Genomic DNA, 22,770 nt, shown 5'->3' with positions numbered 1-22,770 from the left:
CCACTGTAAAGTTATAGAAAATATTCGACTATTTATTTGTAACATGTTTAAGTATTTTATACATTAAAAATTAACATATTGGAAAGCATATAAATTATGCAACATTGTAGTAGTTTAAGATAATACATGTTTAACATTATCTTGTTCATTACAGGAACAATTATTTTATTTTTTTTTTTTATATTATTTTCTAATTGCATGAATATTCATAGCTATGACAGTAAGCTCGTGTTATATTAATAATATAAATTTTTTATATGCTATTTCAATATAACATTTATCTATAAAATTATTAAATAATAAAACGAAGAAACTAAGTTTCAATGTCTATTTGAAGATATTTTATGTACATTATGATAATATAGTAATTTATTTAAATTAATCAAAATACATTAAATAAAAATTTTTTATCTAATTTTTTAAAAAAATATACATACGATATTTTTAATATCTTTTTAAACAAATTTTTTAAATTTTATTTAAAGCCATAATCAAGCACGTTCAATTACACCGACTAGATATTTCATGAAAATCATAAATTCATAAAGAGTATAATTTTACGTCATTTTTAAATAAATTACAATCAACAGTTAATAACGTTTCAAACTTTCATATTCGTTATAAAATATTTATCTAGTCAATCTTAAACAAGATACTTCGATCATGGCTGCTATTTTTATAACTATAATCAATTCACAGTCGTTGAGATACATATATAAAATTAATTCATTTCTTTTTCGATTCAAATCAATGAATTACGAACAAACGCTGAGAAATATTCTTTGCGATTGATATACAACCTGCTTGATTAGTTTCCATCAAAGACACGATCGATTTTCTATACACTAATATACCGCACCATCAATAAGTAACAAGAAATCTTCCATTTGATTGATATATACATAGACACAATTCTATTTCAAATTTTTTTTTAAAATAATTAGTTGATTTCTGATAAATCTCTCTTAATATTATTTTGAGGTTTTCTTGATTCGATTTCTTACATTTCTCAAAGAAATCAATTTTTTTTCATAAAATGATCCTTTTGATTTTTATAACAAGTTTTACTATTTCGTTAATACATCACATATAAATCATGAAAAAGTTTCATTTTTTTGAAAATAATTATTTAGTTATAGACTCTACAATATGATTCTACAATACTAGAAAAAAAGTATTTATATTTTTTTCTCATTTTTTTTGCAATAAATTTATACAAACAATATAATGTATAATAAAATAGTAATACAAGAAATTCAAGAATTTTAGAAAAAGAAATATATTTGTACACTTGATTCAAATGCGAAATTAAATACGAAAGTGCACGAATATTTTGACTGTAAAATTCTCGAATTTTTTATATCAAATTATTGCAAAAAAAAAAAACTATAAATATAGATACAAATATATTTTTTGATCCATTATAAATTTATGAAAAATAATTTTCCATTAAATAATTAATTTTTTTGAAAATAATTTCTAGATCTTTCTAAAAACTTCTACAATTCCATTTATTATCATAGATATCACGAAACGAATACTTCCAACCTGGAGAGCAAAGTAATTCCTTGATTCATAGCCAAACGCGACCAACTGTCATGGTTCGTTACGTGTTGCTCTTGACTCGTAATTGTAATAATCCGGCTAAAGCACTCGTGAATCCTGCATTGTAATCCAAAGTGACTTCTGTATATACGTAATCCTCTCTATGATCGTGAAACTTGTCCGCCTCGTCAGGACCTGAGACCAGGGCGCCATATAGGATTTGAGGATTTGGCGCGTCTTTGTCGAATTCGGACCATCCACAAATGGCAGGTCTATCGGGACATGATGATGCAGCATGGTGTGGTTGTTTTGGAGGATTTCGACCCCATCCAACTACGTAACTTCTACCTGATTAAGAAATTCCATAAACTTCCACTTAATTGTGATTGCAGCTGCAATTAATCGAGAATTTTGCAGTAAAAAAAGTACAGATTTATTTTTCAATTATGGGTAAATTGAAAGACTTTTTATAAAATTACTATTTTGATTTAACGTAAAAAGAAAATATTGATAAAAAAATATGCAGAATGTTAATATATTTGTAAAATGGCTTTAATAGGTCGATTCTACGAATTAAATTAAACAAAAAAAATTATATAAAAAAAACTGTTCAAATTTATTTATTACTTATAAATATTAAAATATTAGAAATATTACTTATAAATATTAAAGTTTGTATTAGATGAAGTATAAATAGAAATAAAATGTCATCGTTTCGCATCAATTTTATAGGTTATGAACTTACCGCCACCTCCTAACATATAATAAATTTGTTGCTCGGCAAATTCACGATATTTCTGGGAATCTCCGATGCCGGATGAGTCGGCAGCCTCGAGGCAAACGAATGCCACATTTGCTGCGTGACAAAGAGTGCCAAACTTGTCAATGTAGAGCAATCCTTTAGGTGTACGTTTTTGTTGGTACACTGAGAAATCGCAAAAAGCTCGTGCCGCGTTCTGATATTCCGGCTGGCCTGTCATCTGGGCTAATAAAACCTATAAAAAACCAACGAAAACTAATAAAATTAATTTTAACAACATCAAATAGATAAAGATGATCTTTTATATTTTAATTTATAAATTTTGTTAATTATAAATTTACCTGAACTCCAGCAACTTTTTTATTATAAAAAAATTCATTGGGTCTCTCTTTAAGATGGAAATGTTGGTAATGATGCTCGGCTTCTTCAAGATACATCGTATCGTTTGTTGCTTTGAAAAGCCATACGGCTGCCCAGGCTAATTCATCGCCATAATCGGTGCTCTCATAATATTGAGCTGCACCACGAATTGCTTCGTGATAAAGTCCACGATATTTGCTAGCGAACTTGTATAATTCCTTCGCGTGTTTCAAGCAGTTGGCGCTATATTCTGGATCGTAGTTACGGAATACAATGCTAGAGGCCGCGAGAGCAGCCGCGGTTTCACCTGCTAGATCAGAACCTAAGAAATTATTTTGAATTAGTGTAATAATTATAAAAAATAATAAAATTAGTGTTGTAATGATATTATTTGTGAAAAAAATCATTGTGTAAATGTGAAAGTGAAATGAATGAAATGAATGGTGTGATCATGAATGAAACAGGAGCCAGTGATCAACTCTATCAAGGTTAGGTTAGATTTCAAAAGTTAAATATTCTTATAATAATTACATAATAGAATTTTCATTCATCATAATTATTTTATTTCATTCTATATTTAAAGAAGATATTTTTAATTATAAATTTTTTTATATAAAACAAAAAATCTTCAGATTTTGTTTATTTAATAATGAATATGCTTAATATTCTATATTGCTACATAAGTTTATGTTACATAGCTACATTTAAATAAATATTTCTGCATATTCGCTATCAAATAAGTTAAATAGTTACGAGAAATACGACTTGCGATATCTGTTTGACGAAAGTTTCGCGGAAAATTATGAACTTTCGGTAAATTCATGTTATACTGGTTGCTTTCTCGAAACTGTGAACTCGGTAAAATTCGCTCATTATATTGCCTGGGGTTCATTTCAAGTTAATAATATGTAGTATATTTGCGTATATTGAAGAGGATTTTCCTTAAAAGGATTTAGTAGAAATACTGAATAGTTCATAATAGAACTAAAACTTTTACAAAGTATTTTAATTAATAGAAAAATAAAAAAATTATTCATTTTAATTTAAATTTTAATTTAAATTCTAACCTCACTTTCAATTCTTTATTTTTACGAAGAATTAATTTTAGCTGAAAAATTATTTTTTGAATTAATATTTGAATTTAATGAAACAAAAGTTGTATAAATTCATTTGAGCTTATTTTAAAGAATATTTTTGGCGAATGATGTTCGCAAGACATGATTATGATTGGGATTGTATGCTGGATTATTAGATTATTGAAATTTTAATGTTACATTATCATACCAGGATGATCCGGATCGATTTTGTAGGCAGGCCTAGTAGTATTCAGTTCTTCTGGTCTTCCCCAAAACGTGTGATCCAATGAAAAGTCACCAACTTGTCCATAAAAGACATATTCGCTCACATGACATTTAATAAAGTAATCGGTAGCCCATTTAATGGCTTTACGAAGTTCGTCGAGTTGACCAGCTGCGTTGTAAGCTTCCGACCAGCTAACAGCACCCCATGCTAGTAGCGTAGTTGTCGAAGCCATTGTAAATCCGAATTTTACAAAATCGCCGGCTAAAATATATTTACAATTTTGTAATACTTTAAAAAAAATAATTTCATGAACATTAAACTATTGCATACATAGATTGCTTGTCTATGTACAGATGTTTTCAAATACAAAATTAAATTTTTCGCATCTCGATAAATAAAGATCAATTAACATTTTTCTACATAAACTCTTTTTATCATTTTAACGTTTAGAATCACTCATATGAAATATCTATTACTACATGTTTTGTAACTTAACAACTTTTGTAAGTTGTTAAGTTAAGTTAAGCATAAAATTTCATCTATAAAACTTTATTTCCAATAATTGTGTCTTCCTTTGATTATTCTATCATCGTTTAATAGATCGAATTCGTAGATAATTATTTCCAAATACCATCGTAATAGCCTCCGGTCAAATCTTCTCCATTCAGTCCACGATCGTCGAGGGCCGAGTCTCCTCTCCATGGGATTCGATTATTTTCAGGGAGTTTCCCTGATCGTTGCGCTTCGTAAAACAAAAGCGAAAGCTCTAGGACACGAGCGTAATCGTTCTCGTCTTCGATGGGTTTCACGTAATACGGCGGGTTTGCGTTTATCGTGCCGATCAAGGCTATCGATGCTATCACTAGAGTCTGTAACGTGAGCCAATTATTGAATTACATTTTATGTAAATATAAAGATTGTACGTGATCGTTCTTCGAAATATGAATAAATTTTTTTTTGTTAAAAATGAATTTCTTTTTCACACAATTTTCTTTTTATATATAATGTTGAAATTAAAGTTGAAAATTAAGAATTAAAAATTAAAATTTCAAAATGAAAATTTGAAGTTCAAGTTCCAATGCAAATTATAGATAAAAAAGATATATAATCTCTAATTATGGATAAAATTTTTTATTAAAATAAAAGAGAAAAAGATTTTAATTAATAATACTTTTTAAAATAAATTTCTTCGAATTATAATAATAAAATAGATACATAATTTTAAAAAAAGGACTTTCCACGAAATTTCACAAAAATGACATATTCTCATCACTACTAAAATTATGACGAAACCACAAATATGACTGCAGTAAATTCGCAAGGCACGTACACATGTTGTACGTGATGGACTTTAGTATAAAGGCCACCTAAGAAGCAACAGCTAAACTTTCGTTATGACCTTAGACAGTCGATAGAAGAAAAACATTCGATAGAAGCCACTCCTCTTTTTGATTCAATTGCGGAAGAATAATTGATTTTTATTTCTATCGTAAATTTACCAGAGAAAAATATTTTTAAATTTTCAAAGTATTATTTACAATTATTCGTAAATATATACAATTATTCGAATAAATATACAAATCAATATTTAATTATTTTGTATTTTATTTTGTTTTAATATTAACCGGAAATTATTAATTAAAATTGTATATATATAGTGTTTGAAATAATTATCTTTTTATTTTTGGATAAATAGATAATTTCTATCAACTAATGAAAAAAATAAAATAAATAAGGTAGATAAATAAAAATAAATAAAAATGTCATTCATCAAACCTTGAACCGGTACTAGTTCAACTTGTCGAGAAGTTTTCAGAAGTTTTAAGGAACGCTTCCTTGGCCACTTGCCGCAGAACAGAAGCGTAAAAGTGACGTCGATAAATGTCGATATCGCAGCGTGACATATCGATGGGGAAATAAAATTCCGCGTCCATATTCCTCGATATCAGCAGGTACGTGAAATGAGTTTGGAACCGTGTTTCGTCCGATGCTACGTGTACCTCGTAGATACCTATCGTTACGTCCTTTCCAAGAAAATTCTCAAGGTTCGTCGACCATATAATATCTGTATGACAAACGCCAATACCCTGTGCAAACACCGAGCTTATTGTAAACTCGTGTACCGGCATTTTTACCACGGCGGCAAACGATGAAATTTGTCCACACGCGGCTCGCTTCCTTAGCGGACTTTAATATTTGCGATCTTACGCGGAGAGATGTACTATAGTATGTACTACGTTTCGAGACGTTAAGCTGCGTTCTCATTGGAGAAACAAAATGGAATTTTTTGTCAAAATGTTTCTTCACGTCTGTACAATCTCGCAATACTCTAAATGTATACTCTGGTTGATCCAACTGGTTAGCATGATTACTAAGTACTCGTTTATTATTGAATTTTATTAGGTATAAAAATTACTGTCTATTGCTAGTGACAAAAAAGTTACATTGCTAAAAAGTACTATCTATCGCTAATAATGAAATAGTTTCGTTCGTGGCTAGTAACAAATAACTATTGCTTGCTGGTGTTAGTAACAAAAATGGCTACATGTTGCTAGTAACAATAATTGCTAATTTTAAGGTTAAAATCGTTGTTGGTAGTGATAAAAATTGCAGCTAGTTACTTATTGCTAGTAAGAAAAATTTTCCGTTCAGCTTCACCACGTTTCTGTCATTATTAATAAAAATTGTTGCTATGATATATTTTCACGCATCGAAGTTAAATTTGACGAATGTAATAAATACTTTTTTTGATTTATTCAAATGGAATGTACGTAAGAGTAATCCCGTTCGAAGGACGATCCGATCAGATAGTAAGAATGCAGACTCGCGTGATGGTAATACACGTCTGCTTAGTACGACATGGGGACCGGAAGTCGCTGCTGTTACTTCCGGTGACACTAAGCAGTCTACGGTTCGTCAATGTCATGGATTTACACTGACAAGACGGAGGGAAAATTCGATTTTTTTTCAAGAATTTGAACAGATGCTCGATACAAAATTAGAAACCAAAATCTATTAAATTTCTCAAGACATCTAATTTAATATGCGTTAAATTCAAAACGATCTTTTTATAACAAAAATATTTCTCAATCATCTTAGGATATTATAATTATACTTTATCATTTATCATTTAATAATATAAAAAAAAAATATTCTGATCTTTCAATTTTTAAAATTTAATCCTTCCAAAACCAAATATTCAAGAAATCGATAGAAAAAGTTCATATATTTATTACTAATTTATTGAATAACTAATTTTAATTTTTAATATACGTCGTTTATACGCAATATCGAGCGTGAGAGATAGAAAGATTTCTTGAAAGATCATCGACCTCATTAAAAGTTAATTTTTTTTTTTGAGTTCAAGATAACTAGTTTCGCGCAGTTAGGAGTGAGCGAAATTTCCTACCGTTTGACAAAGATGAGACGAATGATTTTTCGGTATACGATTTCACGCGGGTCGATTCGTACGCGTTGCATCGCGCGAACCGGCAATAAGTATTCAAAACGATGTTTCGCGTCGGCATCTCGCTCGATGAGCAAGCACACACGTAAGTACGTTCGCTAAGAATCGAATAAACATGACGTAACACGTGACGGAGACCATAGAAAAAGAATTTGATAAGTCAAATTTTCCAGTTTTTAACAACAAAACTCGGCAAAATAATTTTTTTTTTTTTCATATTATTTTTTTGTTTCATCGTTATTGAGAAAATATTTTTGAAAAAAATTATAATTCTCGAGATTTAAATAATTACGAATTTTCGAATTATGTTAAGTTATGCGATCAATTGTAGATTAATGGCTATTATCACTCACCGTGACACAGGTGATGAACACGTTTGAATCCATACTCGATTTTCCTCCCACAACTCTTTTCATGGCATACAGACGACTGATAATCACCTTTTCGTTAAGATCAATGTGAAACGCATCTCGAGATGTCGCATGTCGATTATTCACGTGCACCTCCTCTCCATCAAGTCTTAGATTCCGTGAAATTGCCTTTTTATCACGAAGATTCTTTTTTCCTTATTTAGGGTATTTCCAATATTTAAATAATGTTGATCAGAACAATTGAATTTATCCACCGTGTTCGTAGTTTGATGATGTCTTCACTGATTCTATAATATTAAAGAAAAAATAAAAATTGAGAATTTAAAATGAATTTGTTTCGGTATAGAGAACAATTTGTTTTTTGGAGAAATTTATACACGAATTTTTAAAAATTTCTCTAAAAAAAATTGCAAGAAAATTCTGATAAAATTATAGAAATAATTGTTTCAAATTTTGTATTGTATTACTAATTATTAATATTTCTTAAAATTGAAATCATAATTTATAATTTCTATAAAAATTATTACATATATATATATATTATATCTCTATAAGAATTAATGATCTAAATATTAATTTTTTTTTCAAACTTTATAAAAAAAAAATTGTCTTTCCTCTTTATTTACAACAAATTCATAATTTTCTAATTTTCATGTGTTTCGTCAAATATTTTACATTTAATTTTATTTAAAATTTGAGAGAAATACTTATTTAAAGTACTTATTTAATATGTTTCGATGTAGATCATATTTTTCGCACAAATATCAAATTACAGTTGTAATTACGAATCGATTTTATTTACCATTCGATTCGATTTCAAATTTTATTTAACGAAACGAATTGTTAATCGAACATGAAAAACTTTAAAACATTTTTAAAATTATTTATCATATTTTCTTTAATTTTATTCTTTTTTCAAAATATAAAATAAATTTAAAATAAGATATAAAAAGTAATTTTCCTCATAAAAGTTCATATCACATAACTCGCATCTCACTTAAGTAACTGCACATTTTCATAAAACGCTTCTAACGAATTCATCGACTCGAGAAGCGACAATGTATCATTGTTTCCTCCGTTAAATTTTTCCTACTTTACGTAAGAACGAGTAGATGCAATCAGAATAGTCTTAAAACATATTATTAATTATAAATCAATTAGATGATAATTGTTTTCAAGCAAGAAGAACAATTTGAAATTTACTCGTGATGAGAAAAATCTTTACTCGTGCATTCGAGTTTAAAAACAGAAACGACAAATTTGAGGTTAGATTTTCTTTAACATACGAGATGTTTCATTCAGAGAAACTTGTAAAGTAAGTTTGCAAGATTCTTGTAATTTAATGGTTGTTTTTATCTAGCATTCGTATAAAAAGTTAATCTTTGTATCATCTTTATTTGTATACAAAGAACCGAGAGTATTTCTTTCAGTTATTCTAAACTGTTGATTTGTTGTGTTGGCTCGCAATTGTTGAAGTTCAATTTCTGTTTGGGTGAGCAGATAAATATTATAATATAGTCTTTTTGGAATTATCATTTTAATGTGAGTAATTTTATTAATAATTGATCATATTATTTTTTAAAGAGAGTAGGTATAAAATAAAGATAACAATTATTTAATGAAATAAATATGTATGTCATTTTTAGATATTGTAATTTAATTTATTTTAATCTAATTTTTCATTAAAAGAAATTTATTAATTCATTAATTTTCATTCATCAATTTGTTAAAATGCTGTGATTTATATTTTATATTAACTCAAATGTATTTAAACTAACCTAATCTATTTGTATTGTATTTATAACAAATAGAGATATATTTACATGCACAAAAATATGTTACTAATAATCCTCAATTATTCTATCTTTAATCTTTTATTTTTAATAAATAATTTTACAACAATCCTTTCAAAATATCAAATTTTATAATTAAAAATATTTTTTAAACCAAATCCATTTAATCCAATTATTCTACTTTTAATTAATAATTTCACAATAATTTTTTCAAAATATTAAATGCAATTAAAAATACTTTTTACATCCAAATTTATAATATAAGGGAATTACATTTTTAATAATTTTCAGATTATTTAGAATATTTTTCCACTTCCTAGAAGTACACCTCAAAGACATTCTACAAAAGAATCGACATTAATTTCGCGATAAGGTAAGTTAAAAAACGAAGATTCGGACGTCGTGCGAATTTGCGTTATTTGCATTCCACCATAGAGATTTCTCAGTAAAATGATCTCGCGGTGTTATCCAGGAAGTCGAGAGTACAGGAAGTTTGGAAACTGTACGTTTACCGTATATTTTAACCGTGCTAAATATTCGTCGTCTGCACGTTTCGACTCGTTAAATAATGTTAATAAAAATCGATGATCAAGAGACGGAACAAATGTCTTGAACTATTTGTATATTCCTTTCGTTTTTTTATCAGAAAAATTCACTTTTTCTGAAAGTTATGGAAAAATATTTTTTTTTTTTTTTGTCAAAGTTGGGGACGAAAGTGCTTAATATTCATATTAATTAATTTTTATTAACTGTTGTTAATAAATCAATCTTTTTTTTTTTATTATTATAAGTAACTTTTTAAGAAATACATAGCATTGAAAAATTATTAATTTGTGTAGATTGATAAACAATTTTCTTTTAAAGCAGAATAAGTGTATTTTGAATTTTTTTTTTTTTTTGAAAATATTTTAAAACAAAGATATTTTATTATTTATGAATTTTTAGACGGATATATTTACGTTTCACATTTGTAATTTTAAATATTAACCGTTTCCTTTTTTCTCTCTGAAAATTTATTGGCTATACAATTTTTTTAAACGACGGTTACACGTGTCGTAATCGGAACGGAAACGAACGTGAAAGATGCAGGAAGCAAAATCCATGTGAAATTATAAGTAAATAGACTGAATATATCACTTCGATATAAGATAATGATCGGTTACACGTGGCAACTAGCATTATAATTACGGATTGAATTTCATTTATCAGAAAAACAAGAATTTTTTTCCTGGACACGCCTCTGTGATTTCACTGATAAAGAAAGGGATAAATTTACGAAAATAAATTATATAAAACGTTTAATTTTCGAATGAAAATTTCAATTTATGCATAAATAATTTTAAAATTAATATGTTATAAAATAAAAAAATCTAAAATATATTTAAAAAAAAATTGAACATCGCGCGTGGAAATATAGAATTTCAACATTAAATTTTAATATTTTTTTTTTTTTTTTTCAAAAATTTATCTCTCTAATTTTAGTACATATAAACAATTCGATACATTGAAAATTTATATATCGTGGAAGTTCTTATATATATTTGAGTAATTTAACGTATGATTCTATAAATAATTCTATCTTATTTCAGTGCACTCGTTGCACTTTATCACACGAGTAAAGTTTCGTTGATACCAGGGTTATTCTTTGTTGTTTAGCTGTCGATTTCGCGTGAGTCATCGAAATATGCATATTGCATATAAATACGTATGGAAGATTCTTCGATGCTCGTCAATCCGACATTTTTAATGCAGGCTACTGTAATTATCATCGATTCATTTAACGTGATTTCAATTAGGAATATTACGTGTCAAATAATTAAATTAATATCCACTAGATATCAAGTATTTAATTTAAAACGATAATTTATAAATAACGTACAAACCGTCTTCAATAATTTCCAACACTTTCTCTTCAATAAAATATTATATTTATCTTTTTGAAATGAAATTCTTCAAATATTTCCAAAACTACTCCCGTTATTATTATTAATAACAAATTTGATTTATTACAAAATTATTACAAGATTGTTACTGTAATTTATCCGTAATTTTTCATTAAAATATATTTAAATATCTGTGTAAATAAGAAGCAATTTTCTTATTCTTTAATAACCAAACCAAACAATTTACTCTCCCTCCCTCGATATCTCCTCAAATTCGAAAAATCGTAACTTCTATACATACTTCGCCTAATTAAAAAATTATCACCTCAATTACAACAATTTTCTCAACTCACCTTTCTCTCCCTCCATCCAACAAATTCACTCTCACCGTCTAATTACGAAAATCCATCTTCACATCATCGACGAATCGATGATTTAAAGAAACGAGATTGTCACAACATTGACACTCCACCGCGCAAATTCGAGGTAAGTGCTCACTGCTCGGCCAGAAACACGAAAGTGTTTCGATCCACTCGTTCGATGATTGATGGAAGCCAGTGATCGATCATGTGCCTGACTGACTGACTTACTGACTGACTGACTGACCGCCGATTGTGACTTGCCGACCATCCTCCAGCAAAGGACGAACAGGTGGGGAAGGAAGTGGGGGCTGATCGAAAGACCGTAGGAACTGAACGAAAGTACTCGTCTCGCATTTAATTGTTCGCCACATCTGCGAGAGAAAGATGATCGAAAAAAATATATGCGATGGGATGAATGAAATTTTGCATTCGAACTATTTTCAGGATCGAGGTGTGATAAATAAGAAAATTTGAAAATTAGAGAGAGGAAGGTTGAGGTATCGTTTCATTCGAGATAAAATGAAATCGAAGCAAGTAAGTTTCGTGCGAATATGACGAAAAATTGATTACTTGCGAGAATTTTGGGAAATGAAAATGGAAATGAATTCCTCGTTCGAAGAGAAATAGAGATTCTTTGAAAAATTACGATTTCTTTTTTTTTTTTTGAATTAATGTAATTGAAAAATGAATATATTGGACGAATTAAAGTGAAAGTATTCTTCAGAATTAAATAAGAAAATAGGTTCGAAAGTAAGAAATTTCAAAGAGATAAATTTATTACAGGTAAGAAACATGTGATCTCGAACACTCGTAGAGATAAAAAAATGGGTGACGCAAAATAGTAAAATTATATAAACACACTTGATAGCGAGCGATAGTGAGAAATGAAGAAATGGAAATAGAATCGCAACATCATAATTTTGTACTTTATTTTGCGTATGAATAATTGGATAATATCGTTGAAAAAAAAATTTCTTTCTTACCTAAATTTTTAAAAATGACGAAATAAAATTTTTTGTAGTTGTATAATTTTGTTTTGCGTAAAATTAAAAGTGTCACAATTCTGGAAATGAACTGTTAAATTATTGCATTTAATCACTGGGATACCTTAATTACACCAGAAAAACCTGTAAACGTAAACGGAAACCCGTGCGATTTAAAGACGTCGTTTTGGATTTAGTCGGCCACTTTCACTCGTCACGTGTCGTCCATTTTTAGTGAATTTTTCTCCTCTTTTTTTCTTGTCAAGAAGCGGGCAAAATTAATTAAATCCCCGCTTGGACGACGAGGAGTAACAAGTTGTTGCACTTGTTAAATTATTTTGTCAATTTTCATTTTGAAAATTTGTCTTTTCAACCGTTGTTCATTGTTTATTTAATTGTTTAAATTTAACAAGTTTTTAACTTTAAAATTTCCGATGTCACTTTTCCTGATTTTCATTTGTGTGTGGATTTATTTCGCCTCCTTTTTAGATTTCACCAATGTTACGTAGATTTCTAAAAATTTTGAAAAAAATGTATCATTTATTAGTATCTTTGTTTCATCGTACAATGGTATTTTAATTGTTTAAACCTTTTTTTCAATTAAAGTAAAAAAAAAAAATTGGAAAGATAAAAAATGAAATATATAAATATATAGCGAATAATTCTTTTTAAAGTTTATAAGATATATTTAAAAAAAAAAAAAGAAAAAGAAAATACATTTACATTTGTGGCGATCAGAATTTTTATCGTTATCACGTACGGTATGCATCGTGGATTCTATATAAATATATTTTTCCACGTACGACCGGTTATAATCAATTATATTTGCTCCAATAAATCGCAATAAACACGATTTTATTCTATCATTTAAATGAAGCAATTAAAAGAACGCGAATTATACTTTGTCAAATTGTTTTCGCAAAAAAATCCACTTTTTTCAGAAATATCAATAAGGAAACGCAATAAAATTTTCTTCTATAATTTTATTATTCTATTTTATATTTACATATTTTTTTCATAATAAGGCAAATTTTCCATTAAAGCTAAATAATTAAAAATATTTCAAAAAAATTTACATAAATATATATTATAAACTCTGAAATAAAGAATAATAATATTTTTTTACAATTTTATCATTATTACTATTTCCTTTCATAACCTTAAAAAAAAAGAAAATAAATTTCTTTATAATTACTTATACTTATTCTATAATATAATTGTTCCTTATATCAAATATACAACGCTATATTATATCTTATATAAAAATAATATCATTTTATGTATAAGTACATATGCATGTGTAAATGTTTTCTTATAAAAGTTATAACATTACAGATTACATAATAATTATGAGAGATATCTTCTCTGTGTTAATTATTTTTTACATGTACATAAACGTATCGTATACATTGCACATAAACCGAGCCTATTTCCAACATGGTGTGGAGATAAAAAGAAATTATACTTTCAAAAATTGAAAGTATTTATTTCGTTCTATGTACTTACGTGTTCTAACCTACTTTCGAGGCAGTAATTACAAATATAAGAATTAGTTGTGTAAGAATAATCGTGTAGAACTGGATTGTTTTCCGCTCGAAACGAAAATCTATGACTATTTTAACTCTTGTATCATTTTAATGATAAAAGTGATTTCTTAAAGAATAAAAAAGTATCTTTTCTAAAGAAATGTAATTTAATTATTTTATAGAGAAATAAAATCTCTTGTAAATAATTAAGCTATGATACAAACGATATATTATAATTCAGGACTATTGAATATCTAATAAAATAATAAGTGTGCTTTAATAAAAAAAAACTTGGAAAATAACATAACAGAGTTTTAAAAGAAAATAACACGCATTAAAATTATAATCAAAATTATTTTAAAGTTCTTAAAAGCTTATGTTCTTTCGTGTACGACATCAACTATAAAAATTTATTCATAACCAAGAATTTATCCAAGTAAATATCATCTATTAATAATCGTCAAAGAAGTCATATTTATTATAAGTATTCGTAATTAAAACTATTCGATATTATCAATTAATTAGAAAAATTCGGATGAAATCGTCACGAATTCAGAAAAATTTCGAATTTTAGGATGAAAAAATTTAGATGGATCGGATAGATTAGGTTATAGATTCGAAATGATTCTACGTATTTATGTCTTTTAACGTTTTTAACCAATTTTCATGAATAAAAAAAATAACTGAACGAAAAATAGCTATTCTACGCAAAATTCTACAAAATACAGAGTTAAAAATCTAACAAGAAACATATAAAACAAACAAGCATATTAAAGATAAATAGAGATTGTTATAAAAATGTAAAACATATACAAATATGCATTTCCAATAAAATGTTTGGAATTATACTTTAAGCAGTATTAAAAAATATTCAAGTTAATTTAATGATTGGATTAGATATTATCTAATACTGATTCTATGAAATTTTGGCAGTTATTTTATCTTAAGAATTTAGATTTTTTCCACGGAATTAAAATAAATTTATAAAAAATCTACAAAATATTTATAAAATTAATTTCGATTTTTAAAAATTTGATGTTAATATATCCAAATTGTATGTCGAAAAAAAAAATTGTGATGCGGATGTTTCATTTCTCTTTTTCCTTCCAGCGAATTTTCTTCGAATTAGCACCGAGATGAAAATCGATCAAGTTGTCATCATCGACAGAAGATTTCTAATCGATCACCAACTGTCGGAACGATCCGTCCAATCCAAATAAGTCGTCGTGAGTCTTTGGCTTTCCTGGTCGAAGTGCTTCATTCGTTTTTATTGATTCCTGTTCTACGAACCAGGGACCATATTCTTCTAATTTTTTTATCCAGGTCTCTGTAAAAAAAAAAAAAAAAAAATAAATTTTAATTAATCAAATATTCAAGAGAAAAATAACTAGAATAATGTTAAATTTTTAATAAAATACAGATAAGATTTTGATATTAAAAATAGAGTATAAGAAATTTGAACTTCAATTTATATTCATAATTTATTAGCAATGAAGTTGTTGAAACTTCTAACTTTTAAAAAATGATAGATAATTAATAATTGATAATGTAGAAATTTTATTGATAAGAATTTTAAATTTTCTATATTTTTCTTTAATTTGTAATTGATAATTTCATAATAAAAAAGAAACATCCTAGATAATACAAATATCACCAATAAATATAACAATTTTTTTAACCAACCATGTATATTTTGTAAAGGTCCAGCATCGCCGCCATATTCGGCTGGCAATATTTCCCTAGGGATATATTCGTATAAAGTATTCAAATCACTGTGCATGAAGATTCTGTTGCGAATTTTTTCCTTAACGAATGGTTTCACGAAATTGACGATAGTATCTACCAGAGGACTAATATTCACCACGTGAACCTCTTTCAACTTTACTGGATATGCCTCTTGCACGCACACTAGGAATTTTTTTACGAGAGCTGGTGTGAATTTGGCAAAATGAGATGGCGTTGCGACACTAGCATCTAAAATATACACATCTCCTGCGACTCCCATTAATTCTTCCTTTAAACGTACGTCGCCGATCATTAGAACCAGTTTCATCAATTCTGCCACGTTTGGGGTTGGAAGATCCTTGTTGATACCACGCATTACAATTACTCGTCGTCCATTCTTTGTTAAGCCTGGCAATGGAGGAATCTGACTGAAAAAAGAAGAATCGTGTTAATTATTATGTACATATGAGGATAAAGAAATTGATAGAAGAAATAAAAAGAAAAGAAATGAGGAGAATGTAGAAGAAGAATGAAAATAATTTAAATTTTTACTCAAAAGTTTGAGAAGAAAAGAGAAAAATAGCTAAAGTTATTAATTTTCTTTATTTTTTTTCAAGAATATATTCAAAATTTAAAGATTAAAATCATTTTTTTCTTCCGAGTAATTGCTTCTTACTGAAATAGAGCTTAATACTAAAGTTGAAGTTTATTAAAACGAATTAACTTTTCTCGTTATGTTATGTAAATATTCTTTCGAAAAGTTTTCGATTTAGTTCATGATTCGTATTACTAATGTCATGAAAATTTGAAAATTGTTGACTTCATAAAAGATTTAAGAAAATTAATATAATAAATTAATGATTAATTAAATGAATAAAAAAAGATAAATGTATAAAATAATTTTCAATTAAATATATACAAAATTGAAGAAAAAGAAAAAAAAAGTAAAAAATTACCTAGATTATAATTATTTCGCGAATTATTTATTAAATTATTAATATCATATAATAAATATCATTAATAATTTATATAAGTCTTACATAATTTTAGTGATTTCTTTCAGTTCTGGTAAAGTGACATCTCGATTAGTAAAGAACTCTGGGATTGCAGTTCTCATCGTGAAATACATGTCCAGTTTTTTCTTACATTTTTCCAAGGAGAATTTACAACCTCGAAGAAACGTCAGTAATCTGTAATCATCTAAAATAGAAAAAAGATAGCTTTTTTTTCAATAAAAATATTAAAATATCATAAACAAGATTTTTCTTTAAGATTAAAATTTAATTCAATTTTTTTTCAATAATTACGTATAATTAGAATTATTGTTTTATTTCAAAAAATAAAACAAATTAACAAATATAAAACAATTTAATTTTCTTTCAAGCATCAATTATTTCTTCTTTTTCATTAATTCTTAATATCGATTATTTTTTATTTTTTTAACATTTCTTTTCTAATTATAATTTTCTTCTTATCTTACCTTTACTATTATTTATTTTTTTAAATATTCCTTCTTTAATTACAATTCTTTTTTTATTCTATTCGTATTGCATATCAAAGTGATCTCAAAACACGTTATCTCGTAGCAGATAACGAGAAGTTATCGATCGAGATGTAATTACCATCGAACTGGGGTAAATGTGGTTGTTTAGATAGCCATTCCTTGATGACTTCCACATCCTTATCGCGTGTCGCCACATTTTCATTCAACTCCATGCGAATCTGCTTCGACATCTCTTCCGACGGTTGGATCAGCAACATCTGGAAACCGGTTATGATTTAAAGGAGAACAAACTTAATTCGAAATATGCTTGAATCTTCATTAATCAAACAAAAACATGACACAGCTATTCGGATAATTGAACAATATTGTTTCTGTATAAAAATGATTGTTGCGAAATGAATTTAACAATTTTCTTCAATATCTCTCAATTTTTTTTAACCGACAATTAAGCAATTTTCTTTAATGTTACGTGCCACGAGCCACTTTCAACTATTTAAATAAAAACGTGTTATTGGTAAACATAACCTTCTGAAAATTCTTTTGTCGAGCTTTTAAACAATTTTGTTGTAGTCAGCTAATTTAGTTACAGTTTCACTTTTTTGAGAAGTTGTTTTACTGATACCATTCACTTCTTTTTCTTCGTTTCTTCTTTTCATTCTTTTTTTCTATTTTTTCTGTTTTCATTGTTTTTATAAAGTTTCATAATTTTCATTTTTACTTTAATACAACTTTTACATTACATTAATAAAAATTAGAAAAATTATAAAAGAGAAGAAAAATAGTATTATTATTAAAATATATATTTTATTTATCATACATGAATGAATGGAAGGAAAATTGCATTAGTAAATAATGTTTTTCGTATACTTATCGTTGGAAAGGAAGTTAATTTGTGATAGATAACTAGATGGAACGTCGTGTAATTTTAAACATGTTAATTATGACGTCTAATGCAATTTTGCATGCGAAACGACCACTTGCGCAATTTATTGAAAAATATGTTATTTCCTTTATCATTTTTTACTTTTCAATAAACAAAAAAAATTTGATAGAAAATTTACAGTTTAATAATACGTACAGTTTAATAATTACTTTTTATAATAGATAGAAATTTATTTTTGCAAAAAAAAAAAAGAGAGAATCAAATTAAACCAAATTATTTGCCCTAAATAGAAATGGATATAACCATTATAGAGATTATACAAGAAATTTCATAAATTTCATGTCATCGATTTTAAAAGTAAACACATCGATCGATAAGGAATAATCGAAACGAGAAGAAAATAACTTTCAGTTTTGGGTAATAAACATATTAAAATTGATGCAATGTTGCACGTGCAACAAGCAATGTGCACTGTAACGTTACGTAAATAGTCGAGATACACATCGTTCTTATACGAGAAATTTAATGTTGACCAGAAGCGGCTTGCCTAACATTAGACTTTCTCTAGCTTGTCACGCTTGACCGAGAGGAATCCATGTTTTTTTCTTTTTCTTGGAAAAAAGTTATCTTATCGACACCTTTCGCTGTTTCTTCTTCTTTTTTTATTTCTTTTGTTTTTTTCTTTTTTTTGTTTTTTTTTTCTTTTTTATATCTCTCTTCTTTCTTCTTCTTTTCTTCGATTGATTTAAAAAAAAATTTTATCCTCGTTTATAATATGGTATACAATATATTGCAATTATTTGCTATTGAAAAATCTTCTTTTAATCTTGTTAACATTTCTTAATTACCAATCTACTATATATAATCTAATTACAATTTAATATCCATCAAATATTAAGGATTTCACAAAATCATTTCTTCTCCTATCACCTTAATATTCTCTCACATGTCTCACTTTGTACCTTCAACATCGTTCCACATTTATCGACTCACAACATATTCATATATTTCCCAACTCACGTTTCTTAAATAAAGTCACTTCGTAAATTCTTCGCACGTCGTAGAACGTATTTCTAAACCAATTTCTGGAATATCGTGTATTTCCTGTGGTACAAGTCGAAAAATCGACAAACTATTTCCAACTACGAACACGATTGAACAAAGTTCACTTTCGTTTCTCGTTTGGAGAAGCAAGTGTGTTCCTTCGCGCACCATAAAAACTATCATATTACAAAATACCAGCCTTGGTAAAATCCGATATTAGGCAACTCGATAGAAAGGAAACATGTATATATATATGCGAATCGATCTTTCACTTTCTTTCGCCTGATCCTTATTTTGCGAAAATTTAGGAATATATTTGTTATTATTACATGTACATTTCTCAAGAAACTGGAATTGTGCAATTTGTGAAATTTAACGAGATTTAGAAATTTGTTCGAAAAAAGTGAAAGCTTTGATGTTGTTGTTGGATTTAGATTATTGAGTTGATGATTATATATTATTATTTTTTTAATAAAGTAAAATATAAGTAAAATTACGTAAAAATTTGCGTGCAAAAAAAAAATATGATCAAAGAATACGAATCTCGATTCGAATGTCACGTGTTCACGTTTTTCCTCTGCTAATCGATTATCCATTTCTTGTCGTTCACGATATATTTTAATCTAAGAATCTATGGTTACATGATTTTGTGCATCGTGTTTTTAATATATTATTCACGTAAAATGAATTCAAAAAGTATCGTTCCAACGAACTCTTTGTCAGTCGAATTCATTGGAAGAAATGTAACAATGTGAAAAATGACAACTCGTCAAAAATGTTAGAACTATTCACGATGAAAGGCAAAAATCAACATCATCTTTACTATTCAACTCTTACTTTTTCTTATTTCACAATGAACTTTAAATAGAAATTTCTTCATCTTTTATACGAATAGAAGATATTTCATCAAGAATAACATCGAACAAATAATTCCAATAATAAATCGTTGTCACTTAAAATTTCAAAGCCGATTGATTTCGTTCGCAATTCAGTTCCGATTTATTAAATTTTCACCGAAGAAAAATATAAATTATTCACAAACAATAAGTCATAAAGATACTAAAATCTGACATGTAGAAATTAAAAATTTTACGAGTCCAACTAGAGAAATGAAACTTGAATTAGAAATTTATTTTATCCTCTTTCACTTTTTGTAGATGATCTTCATGTTTTCATACATTCTTTTTCGCATTTAAATTTTTCATAATAATTAGAATCTTTTCTTCTCATTGTTTCAAAACATTTTCAACGTTCGAAAAACAAACTCAAAAAAAAAAAAAAAAAAAAAAGAAAAAATCAAATCCAATTCAAACATTTCTCGAAGTTTCACGTGCACTGAATTAATAAAATAAAAAAAACAAAATAATAATAACACATCAAATTTTTCCGTTCGAACGCATATAATATTTATGATAAAATTGCAGATTCGTTGCCTTACCTTGGCCAGCAACGACGAAACGTTCAATCCAAAAGACAATGGTACGAATAATCGGGGACAAAAGTATCGGCTACGATAACCAACCACGGCCGGTCACGAAGAGAGAAATGCAAGACACTCTGCGCAGAGAACCGAAGAGATGGAGAACAGCCGATAGAGTGGGAACGATTACCTCTTGGACCGGTTCTTCTTTATATCGTGTGATGCCCCACTCCCGATTTTCTCTCCGCGAGTCGCATTGAAACACAAACATTCTGGGCACAATCGGCCCTAGTGGACACACTAGGATAAAAATAGGAGAAAAAAGATTAAAATTTTACGATTATTTTTTAACGGTGAAAATAGTTTGTCGTTAATATTTCAAATTTAATGTGCAAAAGAATAAAAGTAAAAATGACTAATAGTAAGGATGCTTCTAATATTTAGATTCAATATATAATAGATACACGTTTCCATTGTTAGTTTATTATTATCATGTGATTAATTAAGAGAACTAACGATGGAGATAGAATGATTATCGAATTTCTATCACGAGGCTTCCAATTTGATGATTTCATTGATGAAATTGATATTATAATCATTGTATGTCATTCATGAAATTTCTGTTTTGATTTTATACATTTAACCAGTCGAGATAGATTACATTCATTTAATATTTCAACACTTAGCAAAGAATTTTTTCTTTTGTTTTAAAATAAAAAAAATTTAATCCATAAAATGCAATAATTTCCTCAGAATTATATGGTGAAGTTTAAGCGATCAATTAGATATAGTCATCAGATCAAATTTTTCTAAATATAGTTATGTTGTCTGACAGGTTTTTTTTCTGTTTTTTTTTTATGTTGTATGCATTAACATTTTTACTTAATTTTTTTTATGGTCTCAATCAGACTTCCTCTCAATTAAATTAGATAGATTTAAATTTGAATTAATTTAATTTATGATTGTGCAAAAACTATATAGATAAGATATCTAATATTCCTTAAATTTCAATTTACTAGACTAATATATTTAGAGACATTTATGAAAATGTAAACGTACGAGAAAATTATGATAATTACATTAGCTAGTAAATTTTCCTTTAAAAGCATGAAAATTTTAAACAATATAGCAATATTAATGCATTTATAAAAGTATAATTTTATATAAATATAAAAATAAGTATATCGTTTAAATGTTAAAGATCATTATGTCAATTGATCTTTATTATATCATTGTTGACATCAAGTAAACAATATACTTATACAAACAATTATTAGTTTTTAGTTTAATTGGAATGAAAATTACCATCTATAATGCTTATATAATTTAAATAACTTTGCATCTTATTAACATAGAAGATCCTTGCTTTAAAAAATTAATGACGCATAATTGTAGTATTTATCAAAGTATTATTTATTTTTTACAATTATTACAATAATAAAATGTAAAATAAAATAAGAAAAGATATCAAAAATTGGTACATTACAAAATTCATAAAAAAATTTGTCGTATTCGTTAAATCAAAATATTCCTCATGTGTCTTCGTCGAAAAATGAATAATAAAAATAGACTGGTAGACAATAACTAGAAAAATAATGGAAAGCAATGAAAAGCAATGCTCGAATTTTAGAAACTTCTGAAAGAATTATGTAATAGAAAAGAAGGAAGTAACGTAGCTATTTTTTATAACCTGATAATCATCAAAATCCTTTTTCCTTTCGAAATCTAATAGTTTTGTTATTACGTACGACCTACTTACTAGCATGGATTTTAAATTTATGTGCGTTAGTAGGTTAATTGAAAATTGTAGCAATCTACAAATTGTAAAACAATCTCATTGTAT

At 27.2% G+C, this 22,770-nt stretch overlaps 2 protein-coding genes and 1 long non-coding RNA gene across 4 annotated transcripts; 1 reads left to right on the top strand and 2 right to left on the bottom strand.

The window, feature by feature from the left end:
- Positions 1–11: 11 nt before the first annotated feature.
- On the bottom strand, positions 12–12,096 carry LOC100871445 (uncharacterized). 2 transcript variants are annotated; one of them, XM_031920329.2, is made up of 7 exons: positions 11,834–12,096; positions 7,787–8,091; positions 4,599–4,836; positions 3,950–4,228; positions 2,647–2,987; positions 2,291–2,540; positions 12–1,893 (listed from the first exon to the last, which is right to left on the bottom strand). In XM_031920329.2, exons 2-7 carry the CDS (start codon positions 7,847–7,849, stop codon positions 1,607–1,609), a joined length of 1,458 nt encoding a protein of 485 aa, XP_031776189.2. In that variant the 5' UTR covers positions 7,850–8,091; positions 11,834–12,096; the 3' UTR covers positions 12–1,606. The 2 variants fall into 2 exon arrangements, with proteins under 2 accessions (XP_031776189.2, XP_086769390.1); XM_086913264.1 differs by having other exon boundaries at positions 12–1,937; positions 11,834–12,079.
- Positions 2,938–21,663, top strand: LOC147656762 (uncharacterized). The gene is made up of 3 exons (XR_015293679.1): positions 2,938–3,153; positions 9,889–9,970; positions 20,932–21,663. It is a non-coding gene; the product is annotated as an uncharacterized LOC147656762 (long non-coding RNA).
- Positions 13,794–21,088, bottom strand: LOC105737244 (alpha-tocopherol transfer protein-like). The gene is made up of 5 exons (XM_012494502.3): positions 20,946–21,088; positions 17,699–17,837; positions 17,117–17,276; positions 16,035–16,504; positions 13,794–15,678 (listed from the first exon to the last, which is right to left on the bottom strand). Exons 2-5 carry the CDS (start codon positions 17,835–17,837, stop codon positions 15,527–15,529), a joined length of 921 nt encoding a protein of 306 aa, XP_012349956.2. The 5' UTR covers positions 20,946–21,088; the 3' UTR covers positions 13,794–15,526.
- Positions 21,664–22,770: the final 1,107 nt, after the last annotated feature.

This window comes from Apis florea, unplaced genomic scaffold (assembly GCF_048593485.1).
Source record: "Apis florea isolate Af1SG1 unplaced genomic scaffold, ASM4859348v1 contig_3496_pilon, whole genome shotgun sequence".
Classification (NCBI taxonomy): domain Eukaryota; kingdom Metazoa; phylum Arthropoda; class Insecta; order Hymenoptera; family Apidae; genus Apis; species Apis florea.
The sequence above is the reverse complement of the archived record's forward strand: the minus strand, read 5'-3'. Positions and strand labels throughout refer to the sequence as shown.